General features: G+C 35.1%; 2 protein-coding genes across 9 annotated transcripts in view; one reads left to right on the top strand and one right to left on the bottom strand.

The window, feature by feature from the left end:
• The first annotated feature begins 815 nt into the window (after positions 1–815).
• slc5a12 (solute carrier family 5 member 12) lies at positions 816–8767 on the top strand. Its single transcript, XM_046858854.1, has 15 exons — positions 816–1286; positions 2732–2797; positions 2892–2943; positions 3083–3150; positions 3278–3432; positions 4062–4202; positions 4425–4554; positions 4654–4742; positions 4938–5050; positions 5366–5433; positions 6411–6497; positions 6610–6785; positions 7506–7609; positions 7702–7838; positions 7923–8767. Exons 1-15 carry the CDS (start codon positions 933–935, stop codon positions 8082–8084), a joined length of 1902 nt encoding a protein of 633 aa, XP_046714810.1. The 5' UTR covers positions 816–932; the 3' UTR covers positions 8085–8767.
• A 1593-nt stretch (positions 8768–10360) lies between these two features.
• The window catches only part of ano3 (anoctamin 3), a 34210-nt gene continuing 21056 nt past the window's right edge, over positions 10361–23514 (bottom strand). For 6 of the 8 annotated variants that reach the window (XM_046858841.1, XM_046858845.1, XM_046858844.1 and 3 more), the window contains 16 exons: positions 23138–23272; positions 22834–22930; positions 22200–22260; positions 20377–20459; positions 18855–18995; positions 18229–18393; positions 17086–17122; positions 16751–16862; positions 16341–16398; positions 15790–15887; positions 14666–14817; positions 13846–13998; positions 12420–12567; positions 12148–12237; positions 11955–12060; positions 10361–11862 (listed from right to left, as the gene is read on the bottom strand). In XM_046858841.1, coding sequence (XP_046714797.1) covers positions 11680–11862; positions 11955–12060; positions 12148–12237; positions 12420–12567; positions 13846–13998; positions 14666–14817; positions 15790–15887; positions 16341–16398; positions 16751–16862; positions 17086–17122; positions 18229–18393; positions 18855–18995; positions 20377–20459; positions 22200–22260; positions 22834–22930; positions 23138–23272 — 1819 coding nt within the window. In that variant the 3' untranslated portion in view covers positions 10361–11679. The remainder of the gene's footprint in view (positions 11863–11954; positions 12061–12147; positions 12238–12419; positions 12568–13845; positions 13999–14665; positions 14818–15789; positions 15888–16340; positions 16399–16750; positions 16863–17085; positions 17123–18228; positions 18394–18854; positions 18996–20376; positions 20460–22199; positions 22261–22833; positions 22931–23137; positions 23273–23514) is intronic. The other 2 variants (XR_006927111.1, XM_046858848.1) reach the window with 2 other exon arrangements.

Genomic DNA, 23514 nt, shown 5'->3' with positions numbered 1-23514 from the left:
AACACAAGCTGAGCTGGACAATATGGTAGATTATCTTTGAAAGCTGGAAAGTGCTGGTGGAAAGTTACATTTTAAAGAAAATATCTAAGTAAGGTATAGAAATCATATAAGGCCTCAGTATGAGATTACAAAATCAACTGTATAGAAAAATACTAATAGTTTGTAGAGCACTACATGAATGCTAAATTTAAATGGCAGGCGATGAAAATGCTATGCCTAAAATGCAATTAGGTCAAAGTGAGTTAGAATGCTAAACTCAAACAAATTTTAAATTATGTACACTTCCAAATTACCGCAAAAATCTAAACAAACTAACCATTATAGAGATTGGAGTGAGAAACATAACTGAACAAAAGAACAAATGCTAAATATAAAGTCATATGATTTATTGTGTTACCTCCATATAATTTGTATTCATTGGTATGCACTAAATAAAACCATCCCCAGTAGTTTCAGTGGCAGAAATAACAATGAGTAGTGGATTCTGTGAAAACATTTACAAAAGGTCACTATGAAACATTACCAATTAATTGAAAAGTGATAAGAATAAACCAATACTCCACTGATCATAAACACAAATTCTTTAATGACTAGTTTAATTTATTTTATCTGTAGTGACAACAGTGAAGTCAAATATTACATACAAGAAATTAGCTTTCGAAATATATTTGACTTGATAAGATCTCAATATTAAGCCTTTATAAAAAAATGAAAACAAGTTAATGGTTAATGTGTTCTTCATGCAATTTGCACTTTGGTGTCTGCTCTCAGCAGTTTTTAACGTACCAAAAACATCCTTCAAGAAAAATCATTCACAAAGAGATCATAGTGTCCCAAACATAGACAAAAGAGAGGCTTCTGTGCACATAGATATAGCATATTTTCTAATCTTATTATAATAATTTAATACTGTATATTATCACAGACCTACAATGGGACATCCAAACAATGGTGTGGTAATGTTCCAAACTTTGGACTATGTGGTGTTTGCTTGCCTGTTTGTGGTATCTTCTGGCATTGGAGTCTTCTTTGCCATAAAGGAAAGGAAAAAGGTTTCATCGAACGAATTCTTGGTTGGTGGACGGCAGTTGACCTGTGTTCCAGTGGCACTCTCTCTCACAGCCAGCTTCATGTCAGCAGTGACTGTTATTGGAACTCCCTCAGATGTATACCGCTTTGGAGCTGCATTTATTATATTTGGCATTGCCTACATATTGATGGTGGTCTTCACAGCAGAGCTCTTTCTCCCTGTGTTCTACCGGTCAGGTATCACCAGCACATATGAGGTACTATATAAAAAAAAAAAAAGAAAATATTTAAAACATTGAATATTTAAGTGTAATATTTACAGTTTTTCTCAGTTGCTTTAGAGCATTTCTCAGATCAGTAATGACATTCTCAAAACTGCTTGTTCAATCTCCACATACTTTAATCACTTGTGCACACCATAAAAGCAATTCTTGTTGCTTTTAACAAATTGCAAATGCTTTAGTACATTCATTTAATCTATTGTGTACAATTGACTGCTGTTTCCTACATTATCAGTTGTTTATGTCATGTTGATCAAAATATATTTTACTAGTTTCACCTAAATAGTCTTAACCCCCAAACATATAAGCATCAGTTTATTGTATAAGTAATAGAATGTAAAATGGTTAAAACAGTTGTCATCATCTGTCATGCTTAAATTTCTGTTAAACTTTTTCTTGGGAAATGTTTCTTGAATTGATGAATTGTGCAGAAAAATCTTGAATTTCACTAATGAAGGCAAGTGAGCGGCATCAGATAAACCAATGACTAACTGGTTCTCTAAAACAGGTCAAAAGGTGAATCTTGTGAGCCTTCATTTGGCAACAGAGCAAAACAAAGTATTATAAATTTAAAAAATGGATGAACAACCAAGAAACAAATAAACACTTATATAGTACAGAAAAAATGTGAATCCTGTCCGGTCTCTTGAAATCAATATAAATCAAATATGCAAACAAAATACATTTTTGCTGCTGAAATTCATAAATGCCGTACAGAAGAAATTCAGCCTTGTGCATGTAATCCAAACCGTAGTTTACATCAGTAAATACTAAAACTGTGCAGCGTCATACTGACAACATGACTAAACATTTGGACGATCTTGTTTGTAAACAATGACAAAGGGACTTTCATTTTGATGGATCAATACTTACTGCTGAGATATAAACTAAGGATTTTAAGAAAAGTACAGGCTTTTGTAAAAAAATCCAATGTGTTTTGCTGTTTGTACACATTGTTTTGAGAATGCACTTACTGGTTTGCAAATATTAAGAAGAATTCGAGAAATGCTCCAAAGCAACTGAGAAAAACTGTAATATAAATGCTGCACCATTTCTATCTTCCTATTTACATTTAAAGCAAATTGTGATATTGACTGTTACCTGCTTATACAAAGGTTAAACTTTCAACATGCACAAACTTTTATATTGAAGCATGTGTTCAGACAACATATTAATGGATTTGGCAAAAAAATAAAAATAAATAAATTATAGATAATATAAATATATAAAAAAAAGCGCAAACTCAAGTGTACACTGTCATTTTAGCAAAAACATTTTATAGCATACCAAATATTTTGAAATTCATTAAAATATATTTCAGAGATTTTACTATTGACTCAATTCTTTTGTCAGTAATATATATTTTATATTTTAAATTCTTCTTTTAAATTAGAAAATAATGTAAATCATCTTTCTTACAGTATCTCGAGCTACGCTTCTCCAAGATAGTCCGTATCGCTGCTACTGTCATTTACACAGTGCAAACCGTGAGTAAAAAAATGGTTTGCTTATGAAAAAGTAACAATAATTTATTTAATTTAATGACCAGATTTGGTCACTTTGTGTTTTGACATCTTACAGATTTTGTACACAGGAGTAGTGGTTTATGCTCCAGCTTTAGCTCTGAATCAAGGTAAGATGTAGACTTTACAGCACTAACATACACTGTATACTCTATCTGTCTGTCTGTCTGTCTGTCTGTCTGTCTGTCTGTCTGTCTGTCCGTCTGTCCGTCTATCTATCAACCTATGTTCTAAACACACTACCCCTAGTGACAGGTTTTAATCTATGGGGATCCATATTTGCTACTGGAATTGTCTGCACGTTCTACTGCACACTGGTGAGTAGGTGGAGCTGTTAGCGGCACAATTTAGTAGTCTTTTTAAAGAAAACACCCGACGTTCTGCTAAGATGAACATTAAAACCAGCAGATCACAGCTGTTTTTTTATGTCTGTATGTGTTACAGGGAGGACTAAAGGCTGTAGTTTGGTCCGATGCCTTCCAGATGGTGGTGATGGTGGCTGGTTTTCTTTCTGTGCTGGTACAAGGTACAAATAAAAGTGGAGGAATCAGTGCAGTATGGGAGACAGCAAAGAATGGACAGAGACTAAATGCATTTGAGTATGTATATCAACTAGTCTTACAAGCAGTAGTGGGAAATTGTGTTCAAAATCTGTATGTGTTCAACATTTATATATGTTTTATATTTTAATGCAAGTTAACTTATGGATAAAAAAACAATGAATAATACTATAAATACATAGTAAATTGAAAAATTGCAATTTATCTGTGAAAATTGTGTTCACAGTTTTTCTCAGTTGCTTTGAAGCATTTCTCAAATCATCCTTAATATTTGCAAACCATGTGCATTTCTCAAAACAATTTGTATAAGCAACACAATTCATTGGATTTCTTGCAAATTAATTAGTTAATCTCTCAAAAGTAAGTATTTGTGTCAATGAACATCTCATTGCCATTAGAATAGAAAGTCCTTTTGTCTTTATTCACAAACAAGATCATCAAAATGTTTGTCATGTTGTCAGAATGATGCTGCACAGTTTCAGCATTTCTTAATATAAACTAGGCTGCACACAAGGCTGAATTTCTTCTGTATAAAAGAAAAGATTTTTAGCAGCACAAATTTATTTATTTGATTGCATAGTATTTCATTTCTAATCTGAGAAACGCTTCAAAACAACAATTTGATTCCAAAATTTCTCAGGCCTAATGTGTGTACTGATTTTTTCTAGCTTTGACCTCAGTCCTCTGAGACGACACACATTCTGGACAGTCTCTGTTGGCGGCATGTTTACATGGCTGGGCATCTACGGTGTAAACCAGTCCACCATCCAACGCTGTATTTCCTGTAAGACAGAGACCCATGCTCGCAGGTCAGTTCTTCTATGGTTAAAATAATAAAGTAAGAGGTACCCTGGTTCCTTAGAGGTGCAACAAAAAAATCCCAGTGAATTTGGCTCACTAAATAAGAGAAAATAAACTAGGAAAAATAATGAATTAATAAAAAGTAATGTAAAATAAAATAAAAGGATACCAAATATATTAAATAGTTTGATAAATGCCACTGGATTTTTTTTCTCTTTTATTCCTGTCAGTGCTCTATATCTAAATCTGCTGGGTCTCTTGTTGATTCTATTCTGTGGCGTGGTCTCAGGACTCATCATGTACTCCTTCTACTCTGGTTGTGACCCCTGGTCAGCTGGCTTTGTGTCAGCTCCTGATCAGGTGACAATGTCTCTTTAATGCTTGAATTAAAAATTTGACATAATTATGCCTGATTGTAGCAGTAAACAGTTGTAAACATAACTGTGCACATTTTCACAGCTTATGCCATATTTTGTACTAGAAGTATCGGGCAACTTTCCAGGTTTGCCTGGGCTGTATGTGGCTTGTGCTTTTAGTGGGACCCTCAGGTAAATTGGCAGCTGACCTTACATCTTTTTTTTATATTGTTTCCAACATCACTATCACTATAGCACTTTATGGGTTAAACAAAGAGCTGTGGCTTGTGATAGCATGTCTGAACTCTATTTTAACTAAGACATCAAATTCCATTGCATTCTTTATCGTTAAAAGAGAAATGAGTTCCTGCTGTTGGTTGGTTTCAGCACAGTGGCTGCCAGTATCAACGCTCTGGCCACAGTGACGTATGAGGACTTTGTGAGTCAATGTTTCAGAAACCTCTCTAACAAAGCAGCTATGTGGATAAGCAAAGCCTTGTGTAAGTTTAAGCATGACATTCAAATCACATATTTTCTATCTGCTTTAGCAGTGACAAACTGTGTGGCGATACGTATAGATCATAAAAGTGTCTGGAGTAGCTCATTTTAATTTTTTTAACTGGCGTATAAATTATATGGTTTACAGCTATATGACACTCTCCTGGAAAAGCAATTAAAGATACAGGACTGATCATATTACCTTAGTGGTGAAGAGTCTAATTATTGTTCCAGCAGTATATAAAACAGATTTACAATAGGAAAGTAAACTCTAATAACATTTGCGACACTAAAATAGATTGTGTTTGCTCATGCAGGTGTGTTATTTGGAGTGATCTGTACCAGCATGGCAGTAGCAGCATCACACATGGGGCCAATTGTGCAGGTGAAAAGGCACGATCACACATTGCTTTTGTTTACAGCAACAAAAACTGCATTGGTTGTATCAAAACATTTAATTTAATGTCATTTTAATTTATTTAATTTTTTTTATCTTATGATCAGGATAAGTTTTCCTTTACTTATATAAATGTGTAAATGCATTTGCAAAATAGTAGATTTTTACCACACAAACTAATTCAGACAATTAGAGACATGCCACATTTAACGATCAAAACCCCATACAACACATACACCATTAATACTTAATTCTTCTCTACAGAAATAAAACAGCATTGTGCACGCAAATAGTTGAGGCTAAGAAACATCACTAGATATTAGCGAGAGGCAATATTTTACTATAAACAGATGCTGGTGTGTATTTCTTGTGAGTCAGTAATTGAGAATAGGTTTGTGTGCCTGGATGTTCTGTGAGTGAGATATATAACGGTCATGTGACAGATCAAGTGGTCTTGTGGGGTATTATTTTGCAGAAGGTTCTGGAAAGTTTTTGTTTACAGAAAGAGCTATTGTGATGAATTTGTTTCCTCAGAAACAATGTTTCAGCAGTTTTGCTGGGATAGTACCATCAATTCTACATCTTTAATTTGTATATTTTACATGGAACTTTTGACATAATATCTGTAAAACTATTTAAATACATAGAGTAAATGGACCTTAATTAGTTTGGGCATTTTTTTAAATGGTAAAGCTTGACAGGGTAAAATTAAAGGTACATAAGAAATACCTTTCAGTGTGCCAGCCCTGCAACAAAGATAAGTGCAATTTAGCACAATTTTTCTGAGTGTTGGATGTCAAACTGGCTAAATATAAACACTAAATACAACATTATGCATGTAGTTAAAAACTTATCAGGATACAGTCCAGATGGAAAAATTCATGAAAAGACTTTTGAGTAAGCAGATTTTATTTTTGCTCATTTAATCCTTTAACCAGAGTAATGTCTGCTTTTCTCTGCTCTAGGCTGCTCTCAGCATTCATGGCATGTGCGGAGGGCCGACGCTTGGTCTCTTCTCTTTAGGAATTTTCTTCCCTTTCACAAACACTATGGTCAAAGCAAACCTCTACTTAACCAAATTATTTTTTTTACAAGGGTACATGGGGTAATTGCTGAGTATCTGTAGTTAATTGTACCATGCTTTGTTATGTGATCTGCCTTCAGGGGGCTGTTGGAGGTCTGATACTGGGCATTTCTGTGTCCTTCTGGGTGGGAGTGGGAGCCTTCATTCACCCTGCTTTTCCCAACAGCACCCATGCCCTGCCTCTGAGCACAGACACCTGTAACCTAGTGAACATCACAGCTACAGCAGTTACTCAGACAGTCAGCTCATACACAGGGTATAGTACATTATACTTCTACTGTACTATTCTACTATTTACAACATGCTTAAAAGGCAAGAGCTGTAAAGTGATAAATATGCCAACCAAAACCCATTAAATGAATACTCCTACATCTTTCCTCCAACACTCTATCAAGAATGTTGATGCTTGTCTGTGAAAACAATAAAAAAAGAATGGAAAAACACATTTACTTAATTTGCTTTCATGAATTCTTTAGCCAAAGGAATTTATTGTATTTAATAAATTAATTTGCCTTTGTAAATTGATATGTTTTATGCATAATGATTATAGTTTTTTCTTGTTCAAATAACAATAGACCTTTAGAAACATAGTCATGACACATTAGTCTCCGATGTTGCAAAGGTAAATAAAATGGCATCTGAAAAGAGTTGGTGAAACCTTCTCTCATGTCTGTTGTACTGCAAATGTTCCGTAAATTGAAATATATTGTCGCCTATTTTTAAATGCTTATTGCCCCTTGAAATACATAATTGATTTCAGAGAAAAAAATTCCTTAGTACAGTGAAACCTATAAATTGCTATATGAAATAATTTCAGAGCCATGAAAAGAGATTATTGTATATAGGAAAAAAAGCTACACCCTAGTGATCCTTCAAATAAAATAATACAATGCTAGCCAAATACAAAAGTCATAACAAGAGACACTATTATCAATAATATGTCAAATCAATCTCTGCTCTCCCATATCATGTGCAGATCTGTGCTGGCTGAGTACTGGTACTCCATGTCCTATCTATACTTCAGTACAGTGGGTTTTCTTGCCACAGTTATAGGAGGTCTGCTTATCACATTGATAACAGGTAAGTTACATAGTTACATCAAAGATGTATATTATATTTAATAACAATTAATTGAAGCATTTAAGACTTGAGACTTCATTGTCTGTTCGCAGGCCCCACTAAGCCACAGGACGTGAAGCCTGGGCTGATCCGGCCAGTGTGTAACTTGTTCTGCTTTTGTTCAGAGAAATACAAGACCATGTGCTGGTGTGGTGTCAACCATGCAGGACAGAGGGCAGAGGACAGAGTGGTGAGATGCCTGATGTACACAGATAAAAGAGAACAGAGCATGTACACTTTGAAGAACTAACTCTTCCATTGCTCCTTTTTTCAGGACTTGAATGTTGCAGATTTTGGAGCAGCATGGGAGAATAATCCAGATCAGAAAAATGAAATAAATGGAAGCAATCTGAATAACAAGATAAATGATGAGGCATACATGAACGCAGGTTTTGTCCCAGACAAAGATAGCCATGTTTTGTCAAAAAAATTGTAACCTTGAAAAATCTGTTTAGAAAAATACTTTACATTATGTAATCTACAAAGCAAAACAAATGTTATTTCATAAAAGGAAAAAAAACACCAATCATGCTAGTTAAAAGATACAGTCAATGATTTATTACAGAAAAGAGTGATATCCAAACATATTCTTTTGATTGTTTTTTTCTTTCTTTCTTTCTTTCTTTTTTTTTTTTACAATTTTCATAGTATTTTTTATTTTTATTTTTACATGTAAACAGGGATGGTGTAAACAAAACACATTGCTGATATTGTTTATGTCACCATATTTATCAAGTACAAATCAGGATGCACTGAATGTGCTATTGTACTGAAACATTCTGTATGGTACATATTGGGATCCTTACTGGTCATCACCAGCTCATCTGATGGGGTGAGGTCAGCAGGTGATTATATACCTAATCCTGTTAACTCATTGAGTAAGCACATGTTGCCTGATGATTTACCCATCATTAGTCATTGCAATTGTGCATATCTTACTAATGCATAATGGATTTCAAATTTCACTAGTCATTATTTTCTCTATGCAGTGTGAAATATCAAGTCATAGCCATTGCATTTTATATGATACATGAACTGCACTCCAGTTTTATTTTACTCAACTAAAGTTTGTCCAAATAACAAGTGCTCCTTAAGAAGAAAATATATTTTAAATATGGACCATGTATTGCATGCTTTATTTACTGTGTTGCAACTCATTGTTGTTGTGTGTGCCTGTGTCAGGTTTCTTCAATATGGACATTTTGTACACAGTCGAGCCTATTTAAGGTACAATATTGTTTCATCAGCAAGTAACAGAAAACAGTGTCAGATAATTCATTGCCAGACTGCTGGAAACCATTACTTAGATGACTAGGCCAATTCCACTGTAAGATGGTCTAATAGAGAGTGAACATGACTGACAGTTGTGCACTTAAACAACAAACTGATCACAGATCAGATAATCTTCGACTAAGAATTGCACTCCATGCAGACTCCACAGAAAAAGTGCACCAAAACACACACACACGTGTTTCTCAATAGAACACCAGACAGATGCAGGCTTCATGGCTGAGATCATGCATAGATTACCAAATACATCATGGTGAGAGTACGACATGTTACAAATCTCACACTAGATTTTAGGCAAATGTACCAGTTATTTGTCACCTGAAATCAAGAGCACTGTACACTCTGTGTATTACTGCCATCACAAATCAACTAATTATAAATGAATTAATAAATTATCAAACGAACAAACAAATAAATAAATGGACTTTAAAACAATAATATTTATAGTAACATTTATAATTGCCATACTTTTTTTTTTTTTCTGCAGAGACTTCTTACTGTCTTGTGCTGTTTGTAGAGGTACCGTGAAATGATCCATGCTTTTAAAGTGCTCCTTTATTTCAGAGTGATGTATGTATATGCCTTATACGGTATGTTGATGCAAAAATGCAAAATTATGTACTCACGTACACAGATTAATGTCTAATTATAAGGTAGGTAAAATTATATAAATTTGGTTTCACTAGTAAAAGGTGGCATGGGCCTGATGAGAACAGATACTTCACCATAGGGTCTGGCAAATAAAGAGATATGTGACAGCAGCTTTCATTATAAGACACACGTGTTTGCTTTCTCTTAGTCTCTTACATACAGATATACATATAAAACTGCACTGTATATAGCAGAAACATAATGAACCCATGTGTTCTGTCAGATACATTGCAAAAAAAAAAATTACTATTTAGACACTACAGTACAGGCAGCTAAGACAGTTGATAATATTTTTGACAATACTGAAATGACTAGACCTGGATGAATCTGTTTCTTTGGGGGATTAGTAAACACACACTAAAGCACTTCTCATGCCTGGAGATGTTCTTACCATCAGGCATGTGTAATCAGATATGAGGTAAATAATCCATAGTGGTAATGTAATGTAGAGTGAACTGACCTATTTGTTATGTTATATTTTTGTACAAAGCAGTTAGGGGCAATTGATATTTGATAATTCAATATTTTTTGTAATCTTTTTTTCAAAAGATGAAAAAAACTGCACATAATGTGAAATATAAACAAGAACACAATAAAGTCAATAAAATAAATGTAGAATTACAAATTTTCATGTTTAAAAGAGCAAAGATTAACTAAAAATCTACGGTTTTGTCTTTAAAACAAGCATTTTTAGTATATTTAAACTTTACTAAAAAAAATGGGCATTTGGCATGAACACAAGGGGTATATTACGTACTGCAGTTTAAAAATTTCATAGATGGCATGACAAATAAAATAAAAAAATGTGTGTTTATGTAGCATTCCATCAAATGCTACTAATTCCTAATGCTATAGACAATATTTGCTTCTGCTGTACATCTGACCTCTTCACAATCTACTAATCATGACAAAAACCTAAAAAAATCTATTACTCTACTCCATTTGATGCAGAACCAGGCATGTGGAGATACACACGAATGAATCATGGTCCACTGCAGGCATACAAACCACATCTTATACAAAAACATTCTGAATCTCCAGTCAGCACACAGCAAAACACAGTCCCGGTCAACAGCCCATAAGCAATAAAACACAAGGGATCTGCTTATTAGCGTACACACATGTCCTATTGCAAGACAAGGGACAGAATAAAAAAAACAATGATTAATTTCAAATAAATCTACAAAACATTAAGATAAAGCAAACCTTATTTTTTGATTGAGAATGTTGAATCTGCATGCTATGTTAAGATGGTACATGATGTTAATATCAATTTGTTGTATTTTTGCATAAATTGGTATCCACATTACCTGAAAAGTTACTTTTCTTTGTAGAGTAGTTGTGAATTAATGATGAACAGCAAAAAGGAAAAAGCCAAGCCTTGTTCTTAAAAAAAAAACAAGCATGAACACAAAGGCCAAACTGCACTTTACTGAAAAAAAAAAAAAGAGAGTTAGATAGCATATAATTGACTGCAGTTTCAAGCTGCAAGAGAAAAAGAGAAAAATAGCAATAAATAGAGAGAAAAGGAGCTATGGAGAGTGACGAAAGTGTGAACATTAAGGACAAACTCCAATGTCCTTCATCTGCATAGTAAACAATACAATTGCATCCTGTTACCTTTTGAAAAACAAATAGACAAACAAGAGACAGTTCAGAAAATAGCAAAGCCAGAAGAGGCAAAATACAGCAGGAGCGGCATAAGAGAGGATAATAGCAAAATCTCATCCTGTACTCTGATATTAAGCCAGACAGGAAGGCTTCAGGCAAGAGTCATGGAAGGAGCTCTTTGGTGCAGATCAGGACTGTCCACTCAAGACCAACAGTTTTTCTAAGAACTTGAGCCTCAATCTTCGATTCACCAGCAAAGAACCCAGCAATCAAAGTGGGTAGCATGTGTTGAGGGTTTGGTCAGTAGAGCTTAGCCATCCAAAGCTGCAGCATGGACATGCATGCATGAATAAATGCAAATGATTTGCACTTTCTTCAAAGTTGTCCACTGTTTTTGTATTTATGTGTGGTCTTTTAATGGTTATTTATTTTAGTGTGTGCATGGATGCGCATATGATATGTCCATCTGCTAGGCATAGCTAAGGCCACTCGTGGTGATAACGCTTGCCATTTTTCTTTCTCTCCTTCTGCAGGTGCTCCAGCTCTGCTTCATACATCATCTCCTGCATGAGGTACTTTTCCCTGCGCATACGCTCACACAGGTCTTTAGGCATGTCTGGGATCAGATGAGCAATGAAGGTCTTGATGCCAAACACCAGGTGCTGAGGACAGCATGAACAGAACACAATCACATATGGACACGGCTGTGTGTTTGAAATACAAAGTAAAATTTTTTCGTAAATATTTGACCTACCTCAAAGACAATGATGAAGGCCAGTCTGGCAGCGAGAACATGCCAGAACTGCAGGGTGAACTCATAGGGCTGTGAGCTCCATGGAGGGGCTCTATAGTCCCGATACCTGCAGAGATGAGCAGAAAGCTCAAGCACCGAATTATGCACATACAGTGCACTTGTTTTTTTTTAGAGATTAGACTTATATTCGTACCTGCAATATCGTGTTTCATACTGACTTCCATTCTTTGGCTCTCCCATGTCAAACACAGACAGACTACTGTTCATATATCCTCTCAGGCATCTGCACTCACACACACAAGCACACAAGCACACACACAATATATATACTGTATATTCATGTTATCAAGAAGCTTTCCTTATTTCAAAAAATGTATCTATTTGAGTATTTTCTTTACTTCAACAGCTGTCTGAATTTATAATATATGTTATATGCAAAAAAACAGGCTAAAGGCATATCCTTACTTCTCATGCTGGTAGCCCTTGTCCACACAGGGCCCATATTTGAAGGCGTAGACAAACCTAGGTATGTAGTCAGATGTGATGGCAATTACAAAGGCATTGGTAATAACGGCCACCACACCAATGCCCTCCAGGATACCATGCCAGATTCCTAAGCAGAGAAGAAAGACTGCTCAGATCTTATGGCTATACCGACAAAAAGCATAAAACTGAGCAAAAAATTTACACAAAAAACACTTTAATAAGCTTGTTTTCAAACATAATTAGGAGCGCATTTTTTTCTCAGAACAACCATACAAGTAATATATAATAAAGCCTTTTCCCCTCAAATGCATTACACTATAAAAATCTTAATCTGTGGCCATTTCTTTTTGCCCCATACACTATCATTGTTATGATGCTTTTAGGGAAGGATTTTTTTTTAATATGACCCTAATATTATTTATTCATTCCTTCATCTCCATTGACTGATTTATTCTGGTGCAGGGTGCAGTGGATCACAGGGCATGAAGTGAAAATACATCCCAGACAAGACACCAGTCCATCACAGGGCACCATGTATGCACACACACACACACACACACACACACACACACACACACACACACACACACACACAGTAATTTACAGTAACCAGTTTACCATGTCCTACCAGCATGTTTTTGGGTAATAGGAGAAAACTAGAAAATCAGGAGGAAACCAATAAAGACACAGGAAGAACATGCAAAACTCCACACAGGGAGTAACCTGAACTCAGGATAACACCTTGGATCAAAGATCTGTGAGACAGCTCCAGGTTCTCCAGTTTCCCCCTACTGTGCAAAAAACAGTAGTAGTAGGTAGTAGGTAAATTGGCAAAGCTAAATTGCCCCTAGAAGTGAATAGGTGTGCAGGGTGCCCTGCAATGGACTGATGTTCCTTCCAGGATGAATTCTTCTTTTACTGAAATAATGTGTGCTCTGTATCTGCATCACCTTGACAAGGATAAAACAATGACTGAAGATGAATAAATAAATTATGCATTAACTGAACATGCATGCATGCCAAATCCAACTGTTGCACTAAATATCTTTAATATTTACCATCTTGTGATGCAAACATCTCATAAATTACTGCCAAAATTTTCTTTAGAGAAAAGAAAAAATCAAATAAACTCAGGTATGAAAACTTAACATTTCTTCACACTAACTGGCTAATATATACTTCTGAATTCTTGCTCAGAAAAAATTTAATCTACCTGAATGTAAAGGCATCATTACAATAATATTAAACCAAAATAGGCCTATTATAATACTAAAGAATGACACCTGCCATCTTACAGTTTCTGTTTATTTCCAACTATAAATTGTTGCATATAGTAAAATCAGACAAACTGAGCTTTTTTTGATGCTGTAGTCACAATCTTGACAGGGAGGCTGAACAAACTGACCAATATCAGTAGCTCTGGCTGGCATGGGTCTCCTCCACTGTGTCACAAATTTGTATGCATCCAGCCTGATCTCGATGATATTGTTGAGCAGAGCCAGCAGAGGAGCCAGAGGAAAAGCCGCCACAAAGATGGTGGTAAAACCAAACTGAAGCACTGCACAGAGTTGCCATGTGATTATAACAGCACTGTTTGACCACTGGGCCTCATTTAACTGGATATTAACAAATTCATTTGTAAATGGTTTGTCTGTATATTTACAGTGGTGTATTCACTAACCTGTTAGTTTGAAAAAAAATTCCAAATATTTAGTCTTATTCTAATTTGTATAGACGGGTTTATTCACATTTTGGTATGGACATTAAGCAAAATAACTACCACTTTGTCTTCTGAAAACATTCACTATTTCTTTCTCTTTGTCGATAATTTCATGCTTTTATCTCACTGAAAGCTTTTCCCCTCTGTAGTTTGATGTGCGTGATTAAATGTAAATGAGCTGTGCACATGTTTTGGACTTTACAGATTGTATTTATCAACACACATAGACAAGTTTAACATCAATCAGCATTACCAAAACATTTGCACATCTGGCAGGGATGTTTAGTTCCTTATGGCATTTTGTGTGTGATGCATGACAATTACATACAGCTTTATTAAAACATTTACAAATGAGACCAATTGTTTAAATAATCATAACATTTATCAGAGTTACATGTTAAACAACACCAAGTGCTTCGTTCCAGAGATTTCTAATGTTTTACAAAAGCTGTTAATAGCTTATTTATGGATGCAGTGTGTAAGACAGTTTTTCTGCAGCACTCACCCATTTCTAGGTACTCATCCACCAGGCCATGAGCATTCATGGGTTGCAGATTCCAGTCTTTGTCCCACTGAGGCAGCTGTTCTTTGTTTTCTACGTTATTTTGTTCTCCTGCTCGCCTCATCTTCCGCCGAGACCACCAGTTCTGTAACAGTCTGAAGTAACAAAATGCAGTATACGGTAAATGCCTAAACCTGACAAATTTTGTATGTAATTTAATCTTTAATCACTGCAATATTTTAAACTACAGTTTCATTGAAGCTACTGAGAAAAACTGGTGCAAGCAAATCCTGCACCCTGCATGTACACCACCAGTAACACTGCTTCTGTATGTGCTCACAGTGTATCTGATTGCATGTGCAATTAAGAGCTTTTTATTTTGTATCTTAATAAACAAGTCCCTTAATATCCATTATCCTGAATATTACTTAGAATATTAGTAATTAAAAATAAAGTTTGTGTTAACTTCATTCTCCATTTCTAAATGTTACATAAATATATATAAATAATAACTGGTTTGATCATATCTTTTTTTTTTTACCCGGCTCCAACCACTTTTATATAAACAGATTTAGCTTTACCTTTCTAAGCTGTACACTTCTTAGTTTTGGATATACCCTCATTACATTTTTACTTCCTGAACCTTTTTTTTTTTTTAATACATATGTAAATACAGTCAGTTAATAAACTAACAAACAGCAATGTTCACAATCATAGCCCAGATCCTTAATATTATATGGATTATAGGAGCTGGAAATATCTGCATTTATTATTTTTTATATAGTCTCTAATCATAATAGATTATATATCCCAGTCCTGCCAGGACACTGCAGGAGAGCAGTGCTGTACAGTAGTTTGACTGTACAGTATGTGATGACGTGGCCATTTGCTTTCCGAACTATAGCAAGAAGCAAAATTCATTCAACCATGAAACCTGGAACTGAAAACACACTCCCTTCCTGCATCCTATCACTGCTCAGACACACTGCTGCTGTGCCCCACCAAACTAAACCTATTATTTAAAAGCTGAAAAATAAAATTCAACTTCAATAATTGTACAAACAAAACACTTTTAACAAAAACAAGGCAAAACAAAAGCAAAACCTCTAGTCAAACACAATACTCACGGGTAGCCCAGTTCCATGAAGTTATTCCAGATCTGTTTTAACACCATGATCACTCCCATTTGCAAACATAAATCAATCAGACAGCCACTAGGATGGCACTGAGAATGAAACACAAAACCAACAACATAAACACGTTAAACATATCAGCACAAATCTGTCATGTAACAAAGCTGCAGTAAACATTACGGATAGATTTTAATGTCGGCTGGAAATTCCTAAAACAACAACATAATTATTTATGCTTTTGGGAAGTTTGCTCGGTGGCCATTAAATCATTGAGGCCCAAGGAGTTTCCGAGCAATTACAAAGAGCCAAAGCAAAAAGACACTATGGTGACAGAATCCATATGAGGAGGCAATTATCCTCTGTTGAGGGGAACTCTCTTTAGTTTATGTTGATTATGAAGGAGCCTGATTTGATAATGTGCATCAGCATGCGCTTAGAGCAACCAGCACTGTGGTGACAGTGATTCAGTGGTGTTTTGTGAGGACACTGATGGTGCTGCCGTGTGGAAGAACTATTGCAGCCTGGCTCAGCTCAGCCTCACTCACCTCCTCCATTCTCCAGCGGTTAAACAGCTTATTATAATCTCCGGGCCTGCCTGCAAACCTGTGAACACATAAACACAAACACACATACACACACTGAAATTCATCTCTGAAATTCAATTGGCTGCACTGCATAATCATTCCATGATAATGAAAAACAGAAAAACTGCTCTCACATAAGCAAATAAACAACCTGGAACATTTCACAGGGAGACAAAATCATAAAGCTTAATAGCAGTGAAGAAATGAAATAAACTTAGTTTTCTCAAATGCTTTAATATGGGAAAAATAAAGAAAAGATTAAACATACAATTAATTATTTATTGAGAACTATTTCAGGCCCTCTGGAATGCATCAAATGCTAAAACAATGCTTAAAACAAACCCAATATTAGAGAATCACAATTTAATCACCTTCCTAGAAAGAAAGCAATGTAGAAGGTGGAGCTGTTCAGGTTGACAAACTGGAAGAGAAACATCTTGAGGGCAAAGCTGTTCTCCCACTCGGACTCGGTCCGTGGGTGTTCTGAAACACAAACCAGAGGACCATGACTTTGTTATTGTACGGTTCTTTGCTGGCATATGTAAGACATTAGAGAAACCCCCACCCTGAGCAGGATCTGAAGCTAAAATCAACACGTCCAAGTGAGAATGCCTTTCAGGAATCCAAGCCCTCCCCTCTTTTAAACCTTGAGGATTAACATTCCATTACCAAGAAAGCCTTGAACAAACTGATATTTAAAACTTACCTAGATTTGTTAACAGATAGGCCACTTTCTCGTAAACCTAGCAGGGCAAAGAGAATTTGTTCAAAACCATTAGAACAAGTGACTTTCTTAGAATGGTGAGAAAATCAGCTTCACAAGAAACAGTAGCAAAGAAATACTCCACATGATTCATTAAACTTTATAGCTGAGTATAAAAGTTTGCATCACTTCAGGACTGAGAGAATGTAAATACATTTAATGCATAAGAAAACAAAATTAATCAGATGTTACACATGTTACAAATGTTCTTTCATCAGAAGTGAATTTAGTGAATTTGCCTTTATTCTTATTTTTCCTTCTTGCAATTAAGGGTAATGCAAACATTAATACAGCTGTATCTTTTTTTTCAGATAATAGCTGTCTAGAAATTATACATTTATATACAATTCTGTAAAAAATCTAATAAAATAGGTAATTCAAAATAATACTGTGTTGAGAAGTAAACAGAAAAACAATAAATCCAATTCATAATTTGCCTTTTGGACAAGATCTTTAATAGTGACTTGTATGGTTGATGCTCAATATAAAGTTCTTAAAAATGTATGCAACTCTTGATATAGTGCAGCCTGTGAGGAGACATGTATTTACTCCTTCTCCAATAAAGGAAAGACCCTCAGGACACAAAGCTTTGCGGTTTCCCAGTACTATGACAATTTACATTTCTTATTACTTAAACAGAAAAATTTGGAGGAGGAATGACTGTTTAAAGATACGCTATTTATACTGTATATAGGCATGTGGTTTTCTAAGGAAATTAGCTGTAGGTCATTGCAAAATGTCTGGTAAACTTGATGCTATTTTTCTGTCAATGCAGTTATAATCACATATGATGGGGTTTTTATTATGAATATTCTTTATCTTTATATGATTCATCATTTAACAAACGACAAAGAAATCCGTAACACTATGTGAACATATATTAGGAAATCTTTTTTTTTTTATTCTACAAAAAAAAAAAAACTTTACGGATAGAGAGAGAGAGAGAGAGAGAGAGAGAGAGAGAGAGAGAGAGAGAGAGAGAGATTCCTAAGCAAATGTTGACAGTAATCTTTCCATCTGGTGCTGCAAATCTACTGACAGTGCTAAACATTTTCAATACTGAAAAAGTAGAAAGCAGGGGCTGACCACATTGAGAGACATGATAATCATGAAGTTGATGCAGACTCCAGTGCCAGAGGTGGCAAACTGCCAGTTCTTTTTAACAAACTCCCACTGGAAGGAGGCAAATTTCTCCATAGCAATGAGCCGGAAAACCACCACAGCAAACACTGCTGTCAGCACCAGGGAGATCTGAAATGTAGAGACAGTTAGGTGGTAAAATTTATTGCATTAATATGAGGAGGACACTGTGGAAAACATGAGAATGGGGAATGTATGCTAGGCTAATATTTGGTAAATAAATCTTTAGGGAGAGCAAATGATAATTTTTGTTCATGGAGTAGCCACTTGCGCAACATACAATAGCCAGCAGGGGGAGATAGTCATCTGTGGCTTTTAGAAATTGCTGTCGTAGTCCACTAGGGTGTAGTATCAACTACTTAATATAGTTTTATTTCACATAAAGTATCATAATATAATTAAGTTCATTAGACATTATATCAAGATATTACAGACTTGCAAAAAGTATATAATATTATTACAGACTATTTGACTGCACTATCAATATTACTAGATTGTATTAAAACTAGTTGAAGTTAATAAAAATTCTAAACTGCACAGAAGGTGTTCTCTAAATTAAGAAAATGGCCTACCATAAAAAAGATCCCTGACACCGAGACCATGAGGCGACTGAGTTTGTCACTAAATGGCTGGAAAGGTTCTGGTTTTCCTGAGATGGGGTTCACTCTCTCCTTCCTTGAGTATTTTGCTTCAAACTGGGGACGTAGCTCCTCCTTCTCAAAACAGACATGTTACATTTAAAGATATCACATTCACAATATTCTTACATCCATACTAAATACACAATGCATTATTATTCTACACACATATATCTTAGCATCATCATTTGTTTTCACTGGATCTGGCAACCTGTCCCAGGAAGACAAAGTTAATGATGATGACAAGGCTCTTATATCATTTGTATAAGGAGCCTTGCTGTCCCAACATATACATTAATTGGCTACAACATTTTTGCTAAGAGGCTAATTCAACAGCGTGGCAATTAAACATCTCTGAAGACACCATCAAAAACAACCATGGAGGGTCTGTCTTGAGTAAAAATGGTGCCAATGAGTCTGAAACATAGACATACATATAACAGACATAGATGGCTAATGTAATCATAATATACAGAGCAATATAAAGCCAAATTGCTGCTGTACTGCTACAGAGTCTACAGAGTCTGCACAATATAAAAAGTGTGTCTATGGATGAAATGTAAGCACACTTTTGAAAAAATAAACCGATAAGAAGAAATACGATATGGTTTCCCACAGCAAAAGTGTTGAGGCAAGACATTTTTTACAAGTTTCATTTTATTAAGTTTTAAAAAGTAAAAACTCAGCTGATGCATTTACTGTACTGACTCACATAAAGAGATTTTTGCTGACTAATCTTCTTTAAAAACTATTAAATAGTTACTTTCATTTGTTAATTTACATGAAAAAACCTCATAAGCAAGTAGGACAACTAAAGAAATAAAGTAACTGTTGTAGAGTGTTATAGAGTGTATTTAGTGTAAATAATTTGACCATATAATATATGTTTCAAATATCTGATGATATTATCTTAAATGTTTTTTACAAATAAAAAAATAAATATGTATGGGGCCTTACTCAGCCAAGAAGATCTCTAATAGAGTAATATGTATCTATATCTCTAGTATATATCTATGGTCTGAACCCAGACACTGAATATGTCCAGACACTGTTTGCGCATTAAGTATGTATAAGGCCTAATAGCAAACAACAACCTGCATATCATCAAATGATTTCACATGCAATAACTACATGATTAATGTGTGGTAACCTCAGCCAACAGCAGAGCATGCACCGAGCATGACATGATATCGATAGGAAGCACACTCACTGAACACACCATGACACAGGATTTACACTAAAAGAAACACAACAAACAGCACACATATTGGCCAAATACTTTGCTTAATCAAAATTGATTAGTTATTGTCACTCAACTCAGCAAAGCTGCTATTCCTCTAATAGTGTTTTAGGTTAAATGGACAAAAAGTATGGACCTGTCTCATATTAGCCTTGGCAAATGAAGCTTAGTGTTTTTAAATAATAATCTGTTTGGACAATGTCAGATGAGTCTCACCTCTTCTTCCTCCCAATCAATTAAATCCCAGTCATAAGTCAATTCTGCTCTCCTTCTTTTCCAGAACTCAAGGAAGACTGTGGCTATAGGGGCAAAAAAAGAAAAGCCCATAAAAAAGGCATACTATCTAAAGAGAACTGGCATTATATATAAAAAAGAAATCACCCAACTCACATTTATATTTATTTAATAATTACATATATTTGGTGCTGCTCTGTTGTTTTTATATATTCAAAAACTATTATTCTTTAAATGGATGCAATGAATCCATCCTCATAAATAATGCTTAACTACTTATATAGAAAATACACCACCCATCATGCAAAAATGTTAATGGCTACAAAACCCAGGTATGTTCGTTGTTAAGTACAGATAGGCAGGGTTTGATGTAGTTGTAAGTGCAGATTCTACTAATGAAATTGTGTGAGAGAAAGCATTAAAGAATAATGTCAATCAACTTCTTGAGCTTCTCAGCTCTCACACAAGACTTCTGCTTTTTTAGGACCTGCACCTCTCAGCCACAGCCTCTGTAGTTTGTAGTACAAAGGAACCAAGACATTCAGACTAAAGAACACTTCCAACTCTCGAGCTGTCAGGTTTCTTACACCTGCAAGTTCTGTCTTCACTAGTATCCTGCTCAGAAACCCACACTGGACTCCTACATGCAACAACAAACTGTGAGGCCCCTATTACACACCCACTCACTGCAGAACAGGAGCCGACTCAGTGTGTTATACAATATAGCAGAACAACATCGTCCTTACTACTGATTACACTGGTTATCTATTTGTTTATTTGCTCTTCACACTTTAGAAGCTTGACAACCTGTATATTTATTGTAAGGTCTTATGCTCTTGTTATATTTAAAGGTGTTTCAAATGCTATGCTTTTATATCTTAAATGCTGTTCAAAACGTGTACATCAGTCTTTAGATGTGCTGTATATTTGAATCAAATCTGTATTGTAGCAGGTGTTAAAATGAATTCAAATGGAATTGCATTTATCAGGCCAAAAAAAGGTGCTATTTTTAATTGACTGATATGTTAATATTCTATATTCTATATTATAGAATATTCATGTACCTAATTTATTTGCAACTGAATTTCTTCTACAATAATTACCAGGTGGCAAAGTGGGTAGTGTTGCTGTATCACCGCTCCAGGGTTCCTTATTCTATCCTAAGCTCAGGAGAGAGGTACAGAATGTAGTGCTGCGACTGGGCTATAGTTTTTTTTTTGCAGAAAACTCACTCAGATACCCAAAGAGAGCGCTTTGCCTGACAGCTTCTGGTTCTGAGTGGTTTGCTTTTGTCTCCAGCACAAAGCTTCATTAGCATCAAATACTCTTCAAACTGCATCAACAATTAGATGATGCACAACAACAGACGGACACTATAACATTGATCCTTCTATTGATTTATCCATTTATACAAGAGGTGATTAACTCTTAGAATTTCACTGATTTCTTACTAATGCTTCATGCAGCTCTAAAAAGTTCCTCAATCTACTGTATATGTTATATTCAGACATGAAAATAAACTGTTAATGCTGACATTCTGGAAAAAATTAAAATAAAAAAATAAGAAAGACAGAAATGAACTAGAACAGATTGGGACATAGCAACAGGTAACTGCAGTGAGAGAATTAATGGTAATATCCTGGCAGAAGAATTTTATTTTCTCTGATATGTCTTTACTTGCACTTGAAATTTTTTTCATAGGAATAAGTTAAAAAAAGAAAGAAAGAAAGAAAGAAAGAAAGAAAGAAAGAAAGAAAGAAAGAAAGAAAGTAAAAGAAAGAAAGAAAAAAAGAAACTCCACATACCCCATATTGCCATGAAAATGGCAAAGAAAACCGTTCCTCCATTATCAAACAGATGAGTCACCTATAGATTAGAAAAAAAAATCAGAAAAGTCATGGTTAATGCTGAATCAATAAACACTCAGTATAAGAGTCATTTAAATAAATGTTTCAATTTAGTTTCTAGTCTATTTTTGGCAACTAATTAAACAGTAATGAATACTCCCTAGACTAGATAGATAGATCTCCCAGACCAGTTTGCACTTTGGGACCAAAACACAAGGGAATGGACTGTGAAAAGAATTAAAATGCACACTTTGATGACTCACGCTGTCTTAACATAAACCCGTAAAAATGATAAAATCATTGTAAATATTATGCAAAAGCATTTTAAATGAACTAGAACATTTGCATACCAAAACTTAAATCTCTTTTACCTGCTCAATAAAAGATCATAATCATCATATTATGCTAATAATATTAAATGCTATTTAGCCTGTCCGATAGCAATTCAGATTTATATTTAGCAGTATGAAAATAAACAGTTCATTTTAATGCCTCATGTCTTATATTGTCCATATAATTTAATTAAATATTATGTGTATGTTATGTTTTTTTTTTTTGTGTGTGACTTACAGGTGGCAGCTATTATGAATACCTTTGCATAGACACAGCTGTCACTGAGTTTCCAGGCGCTGCAGTTCACTTCACACATGGGGCACATGATGGTGGTATTGGCCTCACAGATCTCTTTACTGTAGATACAAAGAGAACACATGTCTCAGCACAGTTTTAAAATAGCTTATTGGCCTCTGATGTAACTCTTGCTACAAACAAGCCATATTTCTAGTTTATAGTCTCTGAAGCCTTTTAACTTTTTATTAATGAATGTTAAACCAAATTCTGGTCATGGTGATTTGAGGTCTGGGGCTAGACTGATGACAGAGTCTGGAGGGACTGACCTCACTTGGCTGGAGTCCATGGTGAAGAGGCCATAGAGGAAGACAAAAAGACCAACCAGTGCTGCCGGGATCAACATACCTGTGTACCAACCAAGCCATGCAAAATAAAGGCCGATCTTTTCCCCAAAGTAACGCCTGAGAGAAAGAAAGAGAGAGAGAGAGAGAGAGAGAGAGAGAGAGAGAGAGAGAGAGAGAGAGAGAAGGAGACAAGAATATAAAGCAAATATAAACACAAGTTTTCCATAGTAACTGATGTTAGATGACTATGTGAAAGCCCACCAAACCCACCACAAATTTTAAAAGGAATCTGGCCTGTTGATCTGTATGTCAAGGATGTAGAGCACATTTTTACATTTTGAGTGTTAGTGTGTAATTGG

This window comes from Silurus meridionalis, chromosome 10, assembly GCF_014805685.1.
Source record: "Silurus meridionalis isolate SWU-2019-XX chromosome 10, ASM1480568v1, whole genome shotgun sequence".
Taxonomy (NCBI): Eukaryota; Metazoa; Chordata; class Actinopteri; order Siluriformes; family Siluridae; genus Silurus; species Silurus meridionalis.
The sequence above is the reverse complement of the archived record's forward strand: the minus strand, read 5'-3'. Positions and strand labels throughout refer to the sequence as shown.

Coding starts and splice junctions, on each gene's coding strand:
- slc5a12 (XM_046858854.1), top strand. CDS start 933: ATGGGACATCCAAACAATGGTGTGGTAATGTTCCAAACTTTGGACTAT. Junction 3,151..3,277: donor GCACGTTCTACTGCACACTG/GTGAGTAGGTGG, acceptor TATGTGTTACAG/GGAGGACTAAAGGCTGTAGT. Junction 4,555..4,653: donor TTGTGTCAGCTCCTGATCAG/GTGACAATGTCT, acceptor ACATTTTCACAG/CTTATGCCATATTTTGTACT.